Source organism: Kogia breviceps, chromosome 13 (genome assembly GCF_026419965.1).
Source record: "Kogia breviceps isolate mKogBre1 chromosome 13, mKogBre1 haplotype 1, whole genome shotgun sequence".
In the NCBI taxonomy this organism is placed as follows: domain Eukaryota; kingdom Metazoa; phylum Chordata; class Mammalia; order Artiodactyla; family Physeteridae; genus Kogia; species Kogia breviceps.
The window spans coordinates 70185656-70206127 of NC_081322.1; the positions used below are offsets into that span (position 1 = coordinate 70185656).

General features: G+C 39.9%; 1 protein-coding gene across 12 annotated transcripts in view; it reads right to left on the reverse strand.

Moving 5' to 3' along the window:
- The window catches only part of HIVEP2 (HIVEP zinc finger 2), a 192209-nt gene that overhangs the window by 17882 nt on the left and 153855 nt on the right, over window positions 1-20472 (reverse strand). For 9 of the 12 annotated variants that reach the window (XM_067010919.1, XM_067010911.1, XM_067010913.1 and 6 more), the window contains 5 exons: window positions 16847-16962; window positions 15071-15165; window positions 9171-9215; window positions 2660-8215; window positions 2037-2191 (listed from right to left, as the gene is read on the reverse strand). In XM_067010919.1, coding sequence (XP_066867020.1) covers window positions 2037-2191; window positions 2660-7828 — 5324 coding nt within the window. In that variant the 5' untranslated portion in view covers window positions 7829-8215; window positions 9171-9215; window positions 15071-15165; window positions 16847-16962. The remainder of the gene's footprint in view (window positions 1-2036; window positions 2192-2659; window positions 8216-9170; window positions 9216-15070; window positions 15166-16846; window positions 16963-20472) is intronic. The other 3 variants (XM_059082974.2, XM_067010921.1, XM_067010922.1) reach the window with 1 other exon arrangement.

Consider the following 20472-nt stretch of genomic DNA (forward strand, 5'->3'; position numbering starts at 1 on the left):
AATGAGGTATCACCTCACACCAGTCAGAATGGTCATCATCAAAAAATCCACAAACAATAAATGCTAGAGAGGGTGTGGAGAAAAGGGAATCCTCTTGCACCGTTGGTGGGAATGTAAATTGATACAGCCACTATGGAGAACAGTATGGAGGTTCCTTAAAAAACTAAAAATAGAACTACCATACGACACAGCAATCCCACTACTGGGCATATACTGAGTAAAGCATAATTCAGAAACAGTCATGTACTACAATGTTCATTGCAGCTCTACTTACAATATCTAGGACATGGAAGAAACCTAAGTGTCCATCAATAGATGAATGGATAAAGAAGATGTGTCACATATATACAATGGAATATTACTCAGCCATAAAAAGAAACGAAATTGAGTTATTTCTAGTGAGGTGGATGGAAGTAGAGTCTGTCATACAGAGTGAAGTAAGTCAGAAACAGAAAAACAAATACTGTATGCTAACACATATATATGGAATCTAAATATATATATATATATATATATGTATATATATGGTTCTGAAGAACGTAGGGGCAGGTCAGGAATAAAGATGCAGACGTAGAGACTGGACTTGAGGACTTATATATACTACCAAATGTAAAATAGATAGCTAGCGGGAAGCAGCCGCATAGCACAGGGAGATGAGCTGGGGTGCTTTGTGACCACCTAGAGGGGTGGGAGAGGAAGGGTGGGAGGGAGACTGAAGAGGGAGGGGATATGGGGATATATGTATATGTATAGCCGATTCACTTTGTTATAAAGCAGAAACTAACACACCATTGTAAAGCAATTATACTGCAATAAAGATTTTTTTTTTTTTTTAAAGGAATGACTGGGACATAGCCCATAACATGGGACAATGAAATGAGGAGAAAATTAAATATGGCCCAATCCTTTTGGATCATCAAAACACAGCAATAAAACGTTCATATATGCTTTTTCATTTGTGTCCTTCGTTAGTGGAGATGGGCTCCCCAAATCAAAAAGTAACTGTGAAAATCTCGTTAATCTAGTACAAGTGCACTATTATGAAGAAGACTGCTGAATGTAAGCGTTGATTCAGTCACAGGGATCACTCATTCTCTGCACCAACCACTCAACATTTTAGAGTCAAACAGATAACATTATTTTGTTCTCCAAATATAATTAGAATAAATTCATGCTCATGGAAATATGTAAATTATAGATCTGTTGCAAAGATAAGGTAGACACATCACAATCCCCAAACACGGTTAACATCCTTTAAAATTTTTAAATTTTAAAGCAGAAGTCTGGGCTTTTTCTCCCCTCTGACTAGATTTAAGATACCTTTCTATCAAAATCTAAAACTGGACATTACACATACATGCAGTGTTTCTTAACTAGATAGACAACAAAATCATTGAACCTTATTACTTGAGTTTCTTCAACTCAGAATTCAACATTTAAAAAGAAATTCCTAAAGACAGAGAAACTGTCACAGATCAGAGAAATTTGGGGCAACATGACAACTAAATGCGAAGTGGTGCCCTGGCTTGGATACTGGAACAGAAAGAGGGTATTGAAGGAGCTGGTAAAATCACAACAAGGTCTGGACTTTAGGTAATAATAAAAACAATAAAATAAAACTAGTTTCTAGGTTTATACATGAGTGTGCATGACTGCATTTTTGCAAGCATAGAATAAAAATATGTCCATTAGTAACACAACAAATGCCTATAAAAATAATATCAAAGAATGAACAAACTTAGACAATATCAAGAGTCCAGCAATTTAGTCGATTTCATATTAAATTAGAGGTATGAAAATTTAAGGCAGAAGTTCGAACCATATACAATAGGGACATTTTCATTAAAAGCACGTCATGAAAGCAAGGGCACGAGCTCATTATCTATTACCAGACAGACTTCAGAAATGTGTATAGAAAAAGGAACTTGCATTTATGTTTCAGACCAGAGGAGATAACGACTTTTCCATGCAGTCACTCAGGACCATTTACGCTGAATTTAATGGAATACTTTACATTTGCGCATGTGTTTCCTTACCCTCCTTCAAAGATTTTAATTCGAATGGGCTCAGCTTGTTTGGATCCAATATCCTTATCTGCATGAATATCTCCTTTCCCTCTTTCCTTTAAGATATTTCCCATTAGTTTCCTTTCTAGCTTGCTGCCAAATAAAAAGGTCGCATCAGGTTTCATCTGTAGGCCAAAAAGAGAGAATCATTTCGCATGCAGCCCCTAAGACACAGAGGAAGCGCACACATCCCACTCTTCCGTGGTCTCTGAAAATCAGCCTAAACTCCGTGCTAAAAGGCCATAGGCTGGCTACATAAAATAAAGGACAACAGGGATAAAATCAGAAAAGATGACAGTTTCTACAGAATGAATTCAACATTCTGTTAAAAAAAAAAAACCCCAACAAGACCCCACTAGCACTTACACTGTACAACACTAATAAAAATGTTAAAAAACATGTTCTGTTTTTGGAAGTAGCAATTCAAGCTCTCTCTATGCGTTTAGAAAATATTCTCAAAAATTATTAAAGAGAAATGGTAACTGAAATGAGTAAATATATTTTATATTTTATTTATTATATATTTTTGTTTGAGACCTCCAAAGAGGTCTGTTTGCTGAGACCTGTTTGCTTTCAGAAACAATATTTGTTACCTGAGCAAACTGCTTCCAAGCACTTGATGACGTAAGCTTGCCGGCTCCAGGCCTGTGCATAGCAGCCAGGGTATAAATTTCTGCGGTGATTTTTTGCTTGGACCTCAGAAGAGCCAGCGTGGTCTTGGTGTTCAATCCTGATGGGTTTGGGTTACAGGAACTAATGCACCATGAAGCATATACCGAGGATTTGAAGGTGGCCTGTTGCACGTAATTGGGTTTTGTATAATTCAAGAAGCACCAACTCACGGTCGTTGTCGTCCGCAGACTGGGGAACTGCAGAATCTGCTGGAAATCTACCATGTCCGTGAAAAGAAGAGTCGAATTCGCCACTTTCCCGCTTGGGTCAGATGCTCTGGGGACCGGTATGCCGGCAGGCAGCTTCTGGCCCTTTCCTTGCTCTTCGAGCTGACTCTCCCCGGGTGGCAGTGAGGAAGTCTGCGGGCTCATACTCATATCGGACGCCGTCTCATCAATGTCTAACTCATCTGAGGACTCTCTGCTTTCAGAAGGCCCACTGGACTTCTGCCCCAGAGCGGGTGCCCTGGAGCTTGCAGGGAAGGGCTCCCTCAAGGGCACGCTGGCAGGCGGATGGTCTTGAGATGAGGAGGGGGACAGTGAGAAGGACGATGATGACACGGACGGCAAGCCATCCTTTGGCTCAGAAGCACAGCCCTGTCGAACCAGCTGGGGTTTCTGGGGGCGGGAGAGATCCTTTTTGATGTCTGAGTTGGTCAGCTCCACGGCGCTGAGCTCCTCCACGATCTGTCCATACATCTTTTCCTCCTTGACCCTTTTCTGCTGCTTTGTTTCCATGAAGAGTTCCAAGCTGCTGGCTGGAGAAAGCATCCGCTTGCTGCCTCCCAGGGTGGCGACGCTGTCAGAGGTGGAAGGTAAACATAAGGGGATCGAGGATTCCAAGCCAAGGGGTATGGTCTGAGGTACTTTCCAGATGGGGCACTTTTCCAAGCCTGCGTGCTGCCCCAACACCTGGGCAATGTTAAATCCTATCCCTTGCATGGCCGGGTTGGTTACCAGTGTTCTTTGGGTCACATTCTCATCGACTTTGCATATGACAATGGCAGGGCTGTTCTGCCCAAGCATCTGAGAAATGCTTGTGTACATGACGCTCCCATAGGACGGTACGTGGGTCTGGATCCTAACAGGAACCACTGTTCCTGGTAAGGACTGTAAAGGCCCAGCGTTTGCCGAGGTGAACTCTTCTTGAAGAACCTGCTCGGAGGGAGTATCTGTTGACTTGGTGCTCTCCCCTGACGGAAACTTTGGAAGAAGGTTCTTGGAGTGTAGCCCCGATGTTCCTGAATAAGCCGGGTAGGTTTGCTCTTTCGCGTGCGCATAATCCGCGGGTTTCTTTCCAGTGCGCTCTGCCACAGGCTCCAAGGGGTAGCTGGGGTGAACTTCCGCCTGGAAAGAAGGCTTTCCATAGCTCTTTGGAGCATGCTGAGCAAGGGGACGGGGGAAGTGTGCCTGCCACCAGGGGGGCTGCTGAGCTGGGAAATGAACCATACAGACAGTAGGATATTGGAACTGAAACAAGGTGTTCTGGATCGGAGAAAACGGAAGAGTCTCCTGATGTGGGAATAGATGTGGGGGTTCAGTTAAGTGCTTGCTTGTAACATAGGACGTCGGTTGTCTGAAGGGGTTTCTCAGAGGTTCCTGACTATCCGGGTGCATGATCTGTTGCTGGGCCAGGTGGAGTGCTCCCGAGCTCAGCGGGACACAAGGACCCACAACCTGCCTCCCTGGGTCCTCTGCCGCGAGGGCAGGAAGCACAGAGCACGGGGCGGGGTGCCACGCGGGCCTGGGGCTGCCGTGCAGGTGCCCCAGCTGCTCCTGCTTTACGCTCAGATCCGCACCGGCCTCCCCCTGCGCGACCTCGGGAGAGCCACTGAAAGACGCCTGCCGCACCAGAAAGCATTTCTTTCTCTCGCGGGATGGGGACAACGCGGCTGCCGACGCCCCTGCCACCGGAGCATGGGACAGATTCCCATAATCAAACGATTTGCTCCGAATTTCTGGTACTTCCGTTGGGTGAGGACAAGGCATCTGCTCGGACGAGCAGCGTCGCATCTCCTTTTGGTGGTGGTGGCCGGGGACGGACAGTGAGTACGAACCAGCAGGGACCGTCAAAAACTCTGAGTGCTTCCCAAACTCATCCGGCTTGGGAGGTGCCGCAAGCTTCATGGTTTCTTCTCTTTCGAAAGACATGGAGAAACTGGAGCTGTGGGACAAGTTACTTTCTTGACTGGGGCTGCGGGAGAGGCCGGTGCCTGTGGATTCAAAGCTGGACTCCCCGGACGAGTGCTCCATATCCGCGAGTCGCAAACGCTTCTTTTTGGGCGGCAGCTTCTCGGCCGGGAGCTGGGAGAGGGTCTCACTTCTTTGGGGCCACTGAAATTCCTCCACCGGCTTTTCTGGCTCTTTGCTCTGGGCCTCCTTCTCCTTCTCCGGCTTGTCAGGCTCCTCGGTCACGCGGATCTCGGGGACCTGGATGTTGTGCTGACGCACGAGGCGGGGCTGCGCGTGGTAGGGCGGCGGCGGGACCTGCTGCGAAGGGGATGGCTTCCCCCCGCCTTCCGTGCTCTCCCCGGGCGGGGCCCACTCTGGGCTCACCGGGGCTTCCGAGATCTCACTGTCACAGGTCTCGGACGGTGACGAGGCTTTCTCCTGGGCGCTAGCGGCGAGTTCGGCGGACTCGGACCTCTCAAATGAGTTGGGGCGGCTCAGCGAGTTCGTGTGCTGAATCACAGAGATCACATTGCCGGGAGGTTTCCTGCCCCCTCCGTCGGACGGCTTGTCTGCATCAGCAGCTGCGGGTGACTCCTCTGACCCAAGAGATGGACTTCCGGATTGCAGCAGGGGTCGACACGGCTCAAAACGCTCAGAGTGACCGTGAGAGGGGTTTTCCTGTCCAGCCAGGCCGAATCCACTCCTGGCGCCTTCCTGCATCTGCAGTTTGGGCTCGAAATCTGAAGTCGAGACGCCCATGGGCGTGCTGACGACGCTACTGCAAATCATTGGGGTGTCCTCCTCGTCCCCTACACTCTTCTCTTTCCGGCGTTTTCGATTTTCACACGTAGTTCCAAACATGGTTGGCACTCCCTGCAATGGCACCGAGGGGTCCATGAAATACTCTCCGCCGTGTTTCAACGGGCTGATGCAGGAAACATCCCTGTAGCACTGCTTCGGCGTCTCAGACTCCTCCCACTTCTTATAGGGTTTCCGACAGACGTCATAGTCATAGCCAACCCTGTCCCCAGGAATCAATTTCTTCTCCTTCAAGGATGGACCTGTGATGCTCTTTGACATCCTGCCATGGTGTTCTGCTTCCACGTGCCCCTCCTGTACCGAAGGCAGCTCAAAAGCCGCCTGCCTTCTTAACATGCGCTGAGGGGGTATTCCTACAGTCCCTGGATAGAACACATCATCAGAACCAGTCATCCGTTCATCAAATGAGTGACTTCCTCTCAAAGAAGGAGGAAGACTTAAATTAGTTGCTGAAGAAGTTGGCATTGAGTTGCTTCTAATAAGGGGTGAAGAGTCAACAGGAGCTTCTAGGAGAACTGGGCTGCTGCCTTGGAAACTGGCTGGATAAAGTTTTCCTTCATTCCTGATCGATGATGGAATAGTCTGGGATTGCCTTGACTCGCTGTTGAATTTAGTGGATTTCAGCATGCTTGTCTGACTGGGGTCGATCTCTCCCTTGCTTGGGATCAGCTGTGAAACAGGATCTTCAAACATCTTGACATCTAACCTGGTGTTGACATGAGGTAACGAGTCCACGGTGCCCTTCCTACCCATCGTGGCGCGCTCCTGACTTGTAGTTGTAACACTGAGTGTATTTCTCGGACTAAGCCGACAGTATTTTCCAAAGATGATTTCTTCATAAGACTTTGCATTTGTGTTTGGAGGGCTTATCTGCTGCTCTGCACTTTCTGAGCGGGAAAAGTAACCAGAGTCAGTGCTTCCTTTACTGTGCGGGCTCAGAAGGTTTAGAGATGGCTCAGAATCGTGTCCTTTTTTCTCTGACAGTCTTAGTGCAAGTTTCTGTTTAACTGTGTGAGAGTCATCAGCCTTAGTATTTAAAGACGGATTTGGTAGCATATCGGTGCCAATATACTGAGAGCTTTCATTAGGCAAAGGAATCCCGCTCTTGGGGATAATCAAAATCGGCACCTTCATTGGACCTCCCAGTGATTCTTCCAGTGACCCGTGATAGACACCTCTGCTGGCGATATCCAGCGGCATGGGTGGGCCAGGACTCATTTTGTCAGAAGCCTCAACAAACAAAGAACTCTCCTCATCTGTGTCTGTACTCTGTTCACCGTCTGAATGTATCTCTGCTTCTACGTCAATAAAACCGGCCTCCAGGTCCAATTTAGATACGGCTGACTCTGTGAAAGGGACCAATCCTGCCTTAATCGCATGGGCATGTGACTTCCTGTGCTTGTACAAATTGCTCTTTGTCTTGAAAGAGAAACCACAAGGTATACATGGGTATGGCCGCTCACCAGTATGGGACCTGATGTGTTTTTTCAATACGCTGGGTTTGGCACACGCCCTGCTGCAGTAAGGGCAAATGTACTTGCCGGGCTTTTTGGGTTTGTGCTCTTTTTTGTGAGCATCTTCTGACTGTTCGCTACTTTTCTGGGAGTATTGGCTATAAGCAGGGTTCAGACTTGAGATCTTTTTTCTAGGATAACCAGCACTGTGGCCGTGTATAGGAAAGGAAAATAAGTCCTCGGAGGCAACAGATGGCAAAGGGCCGGGGAAAAGCCACGGAGGGCCTTCAAGGCTCTGATGTGGCTTGCTGCTGTGCATGACCCCCTGTGGCAATGAGTGCTGAGGGAAAGAGAGTGAATGTTGGCATGAATAAGGACTCAGACGGTGCGGTGGGTATTGCTTCTCTGTGACTTGCTGTGCCACTTCGCTAGGTGAGGCCAGTTTCCCAGAACCAAAGAGTTGTGCTGATGCTGTGTTTCCGATATGCTCAGGATCTATTTGTGGTTGCCGCCGTCCTTCTTGACTGGCAAAAGTGCTCATCTTAATAACAGCTGATTGTTCCTGTCTCCATCTACCTGATGCTTTATCAGTTTCTCCAGACCTTGAGGTAGCTTTTTGTCCTAGAGCTGTGTCCCCAGTGTCCATTTTGTTACACAAGGTCTCAAGTGCTAGTTCGCTTGAAAGCCGTGCAGACTCATGGAGTGTCTTCAAAGCTGTGCCTTTCAAAGCTTGCTTGCTTCCATGCTCCAGGCTGTCTGCAAACTTGCTGAGTGCTCCTTCTCTTTGGAACCTTCCACACCCACACCGTAGTCTATAGGCATTAGATGGTAATGTCCTTGGACCAGGGCTATAACACAGTTCTCTCCATTGTAGAAATGTCCATCCAAAAGCTAAGTGCAAATCTATAAAGATTTCTTATGGCATTTGAATATTTTCAACTAGGGTGAAATTGGGGTGATGAATATTCTAGGAGAAATTTTGCCCATCAACTAGAGCAAAGTTCCATTGCCAGTTTCACTAAGATAAAATGGTCTGAAAGAAAACAAAACACAAAGAGATTGTCATAATAGTTATCAAGCAAGAAACCAAAACCAATCCTAAATAAACAGTCTGAAATTGGATAAATTGAAATTTTTTTTACTCCAAGAAATCCTTTTTATAGCTGTTACATTAATTCCACAATTAAACGTTATTAATTTCAAACAGTATTAAGTCATAAGCATGAATCTCCTCAATGCTTAACTTTTGGTCATCCTTTTAAATACCCCTTAATTTTGGTCAGAAAAGCATTTAGGGCTTCCCTGGTGGCGCAGTGGTTGAGAATCCGCCTGCCGATGCAGGAGACACGGGTTCGTGCCCTGGTCCGGGAAGATCCCACATGCCGTGGAGCGGCTGGGCCCGTGAGCCATGGCCGCTGGGCCTGTGCGTCCGGAGCCTGTGCTCCGCAACGGGAGAGGCCACAACAGTGAGAGGCCCGCATACCGAAAAAAAAAAAAAGAAAAAAAAAGAAAAAAAAAAAAAAAAAAAAAAGAAAAGCATTTAAAGGAAAACTTTTGATACATATTATTTATAAAATCATAAGATTTTTAAAAGCCTTTATTAAAATAAATTTAGAGCTATTTCTAACCAAGTTTTATGACTTACATGCTAAGTGTACTACATACTTCTCTATATAGATATACTTCATAGATTAATATAAAATATATGTTAAATATATAACATAATATAATTTATAAGTATATAATACAACAGTTAATATAAAATGTTATATGTATTATACGTAATGTTAATAAAAATATTGATATATTTTACAGCTTAAAATTGGTGATTAGGAGTGATTAGAGCTAGACTAAGCCTGTAAGAATCAAAGATTGTTGCAGAACTTTGGAAAAGGCAGAAAAGTGCATCTAAATAAAATAGTTATAAAACCTTCATAATATGGACAACAAAACATATTTTGGGGACAATTAAAAAATATAATGATTACCTGAATGGTTTAGAGTTCTCATGGGCATGATTGTCTTGACGCTTCCTGGGTAGGAAATAAATGCAGTTAGGAAAGATTGTTCCATTAAACTACAACATTGTTGTATGCAAATGTCAATTTATTGTTCATTATACGTAGGGCTCACAATGTTATGTGCTCTAAAAATCAGCAGGTAACTGCTTTAGAAAACACTGCACTTAAGTAGTAAACCTAATACTGATTGATACTGTGTCCAAAAACAACTCAAGGAGAAAAAAAATTTTTAAACTTCAGATTCATATTTTCTAAGATATAAGATTAATATATTAAAACATCTTAGACTTTTGATGCAATAAGTCTGGTTCTAGTTCCTTAGATATTAAAAAGTTGAGAATAGTGGGTTTTAAAAAAAATGTAACCTATAGGTATAAATATCCTTTTTAGGAAATTTGCATGACAGCAAAGTGAAGGAGTCCTCCAGATGCCTGTGAATGGCTCAGGAAAACTTGACAACTTAGAAACTATCAGATTTTAAGTGAATACTCAATTTCCATAAGAGAATGGTCAATGTCATACCCAGAGGATTCTGAGAACTTCAATGCTGAACTCTATCAATTACGATGATAGCTGAGGTATTTCCTTAATGGGCAATGTAGCAGTGCTTATCAAAGTAAGAAAGCTCATACCCTTTGGCTCAGAAATTCCATTGCTGGAAATGTATCCTCACGGGTGTACACAAATGCACAAAGTTATATGTACAAGGATTAATTAAGTCAGTCATAAAACTCAGCCATTTAAAAAAATTAAGTATAGCTATATGTACTAATATAAAAACTCATTCAGGAGATAGTAACATTGGATGTGAAAAACAAAAGTTTATTGCACCCTAGAATGTATTTTATAATCCCATTTGCGTAAAAGAGAAAACAATCAATAAACAGAAAATTTCTGCAAGGATGCCAAACAGCTTTTACATTGGTTAAACCACATAAATGGAGCCAGGGAGTCAGAAGAAGGGACACAGGAAGGGATTTCTACTTTTAACCCTATGATTTTTGGTAATCTTTATTTTTGCTTATTTTTTTAACCCGGGCATGTTCACATTTTAAATAAAATACTGGTTAAGAAAAAGAATGCCACCATGTAAACGTACTGTAATTTCCCAAACTAAAACTCAAATACTGATTTTATTTCCATAACCAATTTGCTCCCTAATACAGAATGCTACTTTGAGGATGATAGTCATTGCACTTAGAAAGGGTAGAAAACATGGAAATTCCCACAGGAACAATAAATCTTGTGCATGAGAAATCAGAAGCCCCCACGTATTTGTAGCAAGGTATCTATAATCAAAAAGTCTTTCTGCTAATAGCCATGAAGCACAGTGGATTTGTAAAGCAGTTGTCAGAAAACTAAACAACAAGCATATTAACTTTGGTTTGCTAAAAAGTTTTACTATTGAATTACATTTTTCCCCACACAGTGATTTTCCTATGACTCCCTCTATAGGTAGAGGCAAACACTGAAAGAGAAGTGACGGCTTCATTAGACTTCAGTGCAAATAAGAAGAATAAGCATCGTCAAGCCCAAATTGGCTGAATTTTTGTTTAATTAACTACATACTTAAGGTTCATGTAGACACAACCTCTGTCAGACCTTTAGAGGTAACACCCTCCAAAATGGAAGTACAGTGTATTTCCAATTCAAGTCAGAAACTTTTGCACATCTTTCCTTAATTAGGAGTCAGAGCTTGAACTGAATAACTTCTAGGTTGCTTTTCATATTTATTATCTTATCATGGTATTGATCTATGCATGCAGTTCTGTTGATGGTGATAAAAAGGATGATGACTGCTGTTTACTGTGTTCTTACTACATGCACTGGTAGAGTTATACTGGTATAGAGCTTCATGACGGTCCTATGCCACAGGTGTTATTACCCATATATACAGTTGAGGATGATACTTAGGGTCAGAACCAGAATCAAATCCAGGTTTGGCAGAACGCCAAGGCTAAGGGGTCTCACCTCCCCAACTAGCACCTGCCACCCCCAGCTCCACTGCTAAGTTTTATCACAATGTAAAATAATACATCTTCAATAATACTTTCTCCTAAATATTTTCACTTGACTCCAATACTTCCAATGCTTGAATATTTCATGGTCCTGGGAGAATATTTGAGTTTTGTATGGATTTCAAATAAATCCATAGTGTAAATGATGTTCAAAATCTGTATATTAAAGTATTAATGAAGACAGCTCCTCGTGAGAACATGATTAATTCTCATCACATACAACTGTTTTACTTTGTTCTTTGAAAAGCATCACTTTTAAGGAAAGTAAGAACCTCACAAGTGAAAATTAGGCATATGGTCACTTCCCATTCCTTGGTTTACATAAAATATATAATTTTGCTTAAAACATGGACTTCAAGTTAAACACGTACATGAAATTTTATGAAAAACAGGACTGGGATACTATATTTAATAATTAAATAGAATGTAGTGTTTTCATTTAGCAACAAAGCAATAACTTTTTAAATCAGATTTAATTTTTATGGTTTATAGTAAAAAATTAAAATTATTTCACCCTAAACCAGACATATACAATTCTTATTCACTAAAGACATAACATAAAAAGAGAATCACCAAATACACTTCAAGCAAAAGCAATAATATTTTGCCATTAAAGAACAGACCAGAGATGAAGAAAAGTGATTTACATAAAATTCAAAAGTAGATAATTAATGGTCAGAACAAAAATTATCTAGAATAGTTATTTAATTTTTGATGGGTTTAAATTTTAGAAAAGGGCTCATCAAAAAAGTCACACCTACTGTTTTATTTTAAAAAAATCAATTTTGCTGATCTTAACAGAAGACCGTCCTGCATTCCAATAGCATTTATTATCCAGAAAATGTTTTAAAATTCACAGCTTTGATCCCAGTAAAAAATGACAATTATGCAAATAGCTTTGGTCAGGAAAACCTCCTCCTTTTAAATTTCTATGACCAACCTGCCTAAGATGTCCTACCATTTCATCATGAAATTAGATAAACCTGGTGCCATGCTCCCTACTGCTGTTCAGGGAAGACCTTCTGTCCTTCTGTCTGAGCTGGAGATCCCAGAAGTATCAGGGACACCTCTGGTCAACATTCTTCTGAACTACAGTGTCTAACTTTTCACTTCAGTGAAAGGCTTAATTAAGAATATTACTAGGGAATTGGAAATCACTCCTATTTCACATGAACCCTTTACATGAGATTTTAAACATATCTGAGCATATAATATTTTCTCCAACACCATCCTTGGACAGCCTTCAACTAACTGCTATCCATAAAATCACTCTCCTTGGAGTTTCTGAGGCCTATAGAAAGGTAGATTGGCGAAAACAGGAGTGATGGGTCCTTTGGGAACTTATTGATCATATTCATGAACCAATAAGAACATGGACTCTTTTCATTAATCTCTTGTCTTCAGTTGCTTTATCTTCGAAACCGAAAAAAAAATTCTGCAATGCAGACTGTTTTCACCATAGATCTATTCCTGGGCATGACATGTCTGTCTAGTGTTCAAAGTCTCTTTGCTGCTCTCCTCAACTTGAACTTAGGGAAAAAAATTCACTTGAAAATCCATAAGGCTTTCAAAGTTTAAGCCAAAGTTTGATAATGACATTTGTCTCTTTTTGCTAGGTGATACTTTTACTTAGCCATCTTACTCTACCAACAATGGCATAAATTCCTGAGCTTGTGCTGTATTACTTAAATGTATGAAAATGCTTATAAGATAGGGAAATATTTTCCTTGGATCTCAGAATATTATTATAAACCATCAAACGTATTATTGTATATACCTGCAATTTTACCAAAATTTTTTCAATAAAGATCTACTTGGAGCTATAAAGATCCATAGTAATGTGGTTAATTACAGCTACATTACTTCTCTATGACTGTGTAGATTCATTTCATTTTTCATACTCTAACTATGTGTTAAAAGTAAATCTCTGGTTTTCCCAATTGATTGATATGTCTAAAAATGCAATTTTCGAGCAATCCTCATATGAAAAGAAAACGGCCAGTTATCATTTCATTCTCTGAGATTTCTTTATATGGTAACCAAACCCGCGCAAATTCATTTTTGGCATCCACTGCCAACAAAGGAACGGTATTCCAAACACAGCTTCACATTGACATTTAAAATTTCCCCTAATGCCTTTGAGTGCTCTGAAAGGAGTAGGATATTTTGCAAGAGGATATGACTTTTGGCTTTCCTGGGGATGGTGCTCCAGCCCATAGGAGTCCTTCGGTTGGTAAAGAAAGGCAGGCATTGTCTAGCAGGCTCAGCGCATTTTTCAGAGGGGGGTAATATTGAAAAAGACACTACCCTCTGCGTGGCTATTTCAGTGGTAATGGAAATAAGGGAATTGAGCAGAAGAAAAGAAAATGATATTACTTGGAAGAGTTGCCATTTTTCTAAAAGTGTGCCCACTCCCTTGGCCACGCTTCAGTCCCACTCAAATAAATCTGGCACCCAGTTAAATAATTTCCTCAGACAGGCCCTGAAAGGAAAGGCACAGAAACAGCCTCCCGTATAGACCTCCACAGAGGTCTCTTCAGGATAACAGCTGGGTGGGATTGGCAGGAGGGCAGCCTAGCTCTGTGAATAAAGGCCTACAGTATCCAGGGCTGTCAATCTGGGATCTTTTGCTTAGAAAAACACTATCTCAGAAAAAAACTTTACCTCAGGAAATTAATCATTACTTGAGTGGTGGCAAAAGTCAAGTGAGCATTAAATAATAACATCCTAGATAATAATGGTATAAAATGATGGGCAACAAACACCACTTCTCTGCTTCCAATGTTTTCCTAATAAAACATTTCAAACAAATTAAAATGGTTATTTGGGTTTTTGTTGTTGAGAATTTGGTGGTATTACACGTGTCAACAAAATATATGTCTTCTGATAGCAATTACTAGACAAAAATTTTGAGGCCATTTCCATATATTTGCTTTCAAAATGCCATAGATCAACTACAAAATATTTTAGGAAATACATGAGCATCTCGGAGCACCGCTGCTTTAATGCTGACGGACCCACAAGTCACTACCACATATGAGTACCGGATGAAGGAAACAAGGATCTACCAAAAAACCATGACCAGTGCCAGAGTCCAACTGAATACTGACTTATTTCCACAGGATGATTAAAAAAAGGCACCTTCCTGAGAGCCAAATTCATTATAAATGCTTCTTTTATTAGTAAAAACTCCCATAACAACCTTAGTTCTCCCTAAACGGAGCAAGTCGCCAATATGAGGAGGGTACTGTATACGATACAAAACCCTGCCAAGCAATTCAGAGAACTTTTGGAGAAAAGTAAAGAGATTGTGATGATCACCCTCTAATTGGACATACATTAAAATCTAATTTAAAGCCTAATGGAAAACTGAACTATCTTTTTTCCATGTTGGCTACAATGAGTGCAGATAGTTGTATAGTTTGCATATCTGTTCAGAGTATTTATGACTTATTTTGACTACAGCATGCTAATTTTAATATTTTGTCATACATTTTTCTTGGCAATTTTTTTACAATTGTGATTTTGCTCTTCTGGTGCAATGTGTTCCCATTCTATAACAAACGTTATTAGGATTTACTACATAGAATTTTGCATGAAAGTAAACTGTGCCAGAAAGAAATTCTCTTAAATGAGGCTATCTCAATTAAGCAAATTATAATTAAAACTGGACTATTATGCAAAACAAAACAAAACCTTCACTATATTTCTCTCCAAATAGCATATACATTGTTTCTTCCCAGACTGGAAGACAAAGTCAATTCACATACTGGTGTGCAGTAAGTTAAAACTGCTTTTCAAGTTCAATGTAAAAACAATAGAAAAGAACAATAAATTTTAGTTATTAACCTGTTATCCTCATATCAAAAAACTGCATCATAACCGTCTTTGCTATCCACGATGCCAACTCTCTCCACAGGAACTCATGCACAACTTCTGGGAATCTGAAAGATGAACAAGAAGAGTTTTTAAATGACGACACTTGTAGTGAATTTAGCAGACATGCTTATTCTTGACTCATAGAAATGCCTTCCTTGAGAAAAGAAAATCTGGAACTGGACCTCTCGAGAAGACTTTTTCTTTCAAGAAAAAATTTCCTTTCTTTTCACATAGTTTAAATCTTTTGAATGAGTACTTGCATTATAAGAGAATTGTCTGTAACAGCAAACGTGGAAGCAATGTGGAAAATAATGCTAGAGTTAAAACGATGCATTGGAACTAGAAATTATGCCACTGCAATTCACGATATAATTCTGTCTTAAAGCTGAGATTCCCACAAAACTTCTTTTGGTGCATCAGCAACTAAACTCCACAGGACGAAGAACCTCATAGAAAATTCTTTTCTATAGTTTATTTCAGTAATGTTATGTTCTGTGCTAAAATTAATTTCTAAAATAGGAAGCCAAAACCAACCAAAGTAAAATCCTGAGACATAACAAACTCTGGAAAGTAACAAAGAAAGGAACTTTCTCATACTTAGAATTAATTTATTCAAGTCTGATCCAAAAAAAAAAAAAGCACAGAAGGTCAGTCAAACAATTTAATCCAAATAGATTAATCAGTCAACCATCTTAAGATGGTTTATCTCCTGGTAAAAAAGGCCCATATAAAAATATTACTACATATCCATAGATATCTATTGTATATTTGTTCATTTTTAAAAACATTGCTCTTTCTTCCAGATAACTTGTGTTTCATAGGAAGGACTAAAGCATCAAGACAGGACCGTTAAAATGTGCCTTAATCTACTACCACGTCATGTGAACGTTCAAAATGCTTAAAGGAAGCAGTCAGCTTTAATTTTCTCCTCCTTTCTGCACATCACTGCAGTAGCACTTCGGGACACCCTGTGCACTTTGCAACATGAATCATTATAAGCAAGCAGGCCCACTCGGTTCCTCAAAAGATACAAAAGGTGCAAAAATAGCTTCTGCAATTGAAGCAAGAACCACGTCAGCAGCCAGATGAATGTGGGTGGTCAGATAAGATTCCGTTGCTGCAAAGGGCAAATTATTAAGCGAATGCTAGATTTATTTTCTTTTTTTTAAACTTTGTTCTTCTTGCCTCAAATCAACCATTTGCTGGCACTTAAATGACTCTTGACAAGCTCTACCATTCTCAAAATTGAAAGCTTCATCAAAGCCAAAGAACATGATTGATTAAACACTGAGAGAATAGTGGTGGGGTCCTTCAAATATATATATGATAATTAACCACATCCATATTAACAAACCAAAGAGCATCTCTTTTGAAAAATAATCAAGTTAAAATGCTAAAAAAACAAAACAAAACTGTACGTTGGCAACACGACCTAAGCTAAAGTAAAGCATGGCATCTCTCAGATAAAAAAGAATAAATCACTGAGCTATTTTGCACTCGGAACAGAATTCACCCAAGACATAAATGGGCCAAGATTCTATAGACACAGCTATTTATAAGGGAACAACTTGCAGTATTCAGTGACTACCTATGATTGGCAATCCCACAGTCATTGAACTAAGAGTTAAAAGAGAAAAGGAGAACTTAATCCTCAGAAGGCTAGCACTGACACCCACTCCTTCCAGCTGTGTTGCAACCACACACAAGCACCCAACCATTCCCTAACCCAGAAACCATCAGTCCTACCAATAGTTTCCACAGGCAAAAGAGAGCACGTAAGTTCCTCCAGACAAGCTGTGTCAGGGGCAGTGTTCCCAGTTCTGACTCTACTTTTCCAGTCTCAATCTCCAGGACTATGGCTCCTGGAAACAGAAAATAGTTGTCTCATGATATGCACATATATCTGGAATTTTAGACTATAGAAGATCCCTCTTTTCACTCACTAAGAGGAATTGTTTCTGTTGTCTGGATTGCTACGCATGACCTCTTCAATGATTGGTTTTCCCTTGAAGAACAAAAAAGCGGTGGTCATAATGTTGTACTTCTATTTTACCTCACAGAAACTTCCAGGTAATTAGTGTGATTTTAAAGCAAAGATCTAAATGATATTAACATGAAAGATGTGACACCAGTTTGGGGATTTTGCACAAATCATTTTGTTGCAGTTGAATCAGGAGTGGCCTCTACAAGGGAGGTAATTATTGTTACTATTAAAATAAAGACATAGAGATAACTATCTCAGAAATTTGTTTTGGCATTAATTTTAATTGATTTTTTGTGCCTCAGTTTCTTCATCAAAATAAAACAAAAATATTCCCTCAAACAGTTCTTGAGAATTTGGTATTACAACTCATGCTTATGTTTCCTAGAAATCAGCAGTTCACATAGCATACTTTTTAAACAGTGGAATAAAGGAAAGAGAGACTTTTCATTTTTTAAACTTTACTTTTAGGTTTTTAGATTCATAAGAAATCACTATGCAATGAAACCTTAATATTCAATAAAATTAACAAGTTTTCAGAAATTTGTGTTAACAGATCTTGTTAAATATCCCCAAGTCATTTAAAATTCATTCCTAAACATGAGGTGAAAATTATCTTTCACTTTACTAACAAACACTGATTTTTCCGTTGTCTGCAGGTTCATAGGAGAGTGCCTTTAAAATATTTTCCAATCCTCCAACTACTATTTGTAACAAACACTTGGAAAGTTTAAGCATTATTGTTTCTCAGCCTTTCCATTTTTAGAAAAAAAATCCTTGGCATTTGATATTTATTCTTGGATGCTTACAGGTTATTATTACTAAGCTAAGCAAAGGTCATGCTGCGCTATGATTAGATAAGTAGATAGATAGATAGATAGACAGATAGATAGATAGACAGGCAGAGACAGATTTTTTTAAAACACATCCATTGTTGGTAAGATTCTTTATTATTTCATTTCTCTATTCTTCCAAATTATTTTAAGACAAGTTATGGTTTAATGGTTTACTACGGTTAAGGCTTTATTGGCAGACTTCCAGATCATAATTTCAGTAGAAAAGCCAATAAGATATACCAGTTACACTTTAGATGAGAGTTGTCACAAATAAAAGTAATAATTATGTGCATCAACTCTACGGAAAAAGTGGCCAATAGGACCTGGAAACAAGATATGATCTCTATCTTTCTTAGTTAAAAGGAACGTTTAAAAGAATGAACACCACTCTTCATATACTAGAGAAGAGATACTTCTTTTATTTTATAGAAGGAAGTAGAAGGGATTCAAAAGTACTAGGTAAAGATGGGAGGAGAGTACTGGAAGATAAATGCACGCTCAAGATACACTTTATCAAAGTGTACCGAAAGAGGAAACTTTTCCCTGCTACAGAAAAAAGGCTCTAAATGGGGTCACTGTTCCACCTGGAGTATCTGGAGGGGCAAGGTAAGAGGCACTTAGGAGGTGGTAGAGAAGGCAGTTATAGGCTGGGAAGATACAAACACATACACACACACACACACACACAAACCCTAATCAGTATGATGATTATAAGCTCAGGTCTTCAGAAACATTTATGATATGACGGTAAAGGTTGGGATTGAGTTCGGAATGTAAAGAAGATGAAAAAGGGTTAAAGAGATACAAGTAGGAATGGGAAAGAGTGTTAATCTGGGACCATGGGGCAATTCATCTCTGGGACAACTACGTAGAAGGCTTTGAAAAGTCAAAAGTGTGTCTGAGAAAAAGGACTTTTCACAAGAGGGGGATGGGGCAAACTGAGTCAAAATTCGCCTACTCTGCCATTTTGTTTAGGGTTCCGGTTCTGGAAACTGCCATAAAAATGATCTTAGAGCTACCTTTGGTCTATTGCCGCTTCTCAGCAGGTCCTCAGTGCTGGAGCACAAAAAAGATACAAAATAAAAGCACTGTGTAAATTAGAGCTACTAAAAGCACAAAAAAGTAGGTGCATGTGAATTAGTGATTGTAACTGAAGCCTCCTTAACTTTCTATTTTATGGTACTTTTAGACACTTATAGAATGTCCATGTTTGTCAGAAAATGAGCTAAGTTTACAAAATACAAAAATGGAAAAGGCAAGCTCTACATTTAAGAGCTCAGAGCCTAGAAGGGAAACATTTGTGAACAAATAAGTGCAACAAAGTGTTTTAGATGCTTTGAGAGAAATATAAACACAATATAAGCACAAACCAGGAAATGGCCAACCGTACCAAAAGAAGTAGAAAAGGCTTTAGAGAGGCAGTGATACTGAGGAAGCCTTTAAAGAAAACTATGTATGCTAATGTACAAAAGCCCGAAGTTCTCAGTGTTAGATTTAGAGATAAATACATTTGTCAGATGAAATAAAAACATAAGACTATCATTCCTGAGTTGCATATACTTTATTTTAGTGTGGTGAAAGGTTGGTTCATGGGGAAACTTAGGAATAAGGTGAATGTTCTAGTTAATACAACCTTATGGTTAGGTATAGACCACAGAGAAATAATTTTTGTTTTAACATCTGCTAGTGATTATTTTCCAAAGTACATTAGCCTTCTCCTTGAGTTAATTATAGTCTCCTCAACATAATTTAATCTTTCTTTGATGATTCAGGATCGTATAGTGTTCTCTGCTCCTTACTCTGCATCTGGACTCTGATTGTCTGGTATTGGCAATGCGAACTTCTCCCCCACGTGTATTCTTAAACGCATGTCAAGTGTTCTAAGATCAGGGTTGTAACTGAGATTATGTTTTTCTCCTGACCACATATTTGACATCAGACTAACTTATTTTAGGAGCAAATATATAACCATCCACTTCTATCACAATTACTTGTTGAGCTTATTCTAAATCATACAGGGAGTATTAAGTATTGTGAAAGATTTTAGAAATCATTGAATCCATCAGCCAACTAATAGGGAAAAAAAAGCTGAGAACCAGGTAAGTTAAAATACTTGCTTAAGGACTCATAGGTGGTTATGAATGAGTCTGGCCTATAGCTTAGGTCTTCAACCTTTCAAGTCAACTATTTTCCACTATCCATATTACTATCTTATTTAAAGTTTATTAATCTGGCCCCATTGCAGAAACTGACTGAATGAATAAAGGAATAAAAAAAATGAAGAATAAATAAAACTGAACTTAGAATGAGCGAAGACATTTATCATCCATACCTTAAAGCTAATCAGTCAAATGAACAGAAAATAACAGTAGCTAAAAAACCAATGTTCCATTAAACTGTTTATCAATTTTTATTCCCAAAGCAAGGACAGCTCTTTCATTGATAGTCAATGGAGGTAAGCCCTTCGGTTCATAAAATCAAAATTTTACCAACAAGGCCTATAGACATACGGTACCCCATCTCTACAGGTACTACTTCTCTTGCAGAATGGTGTT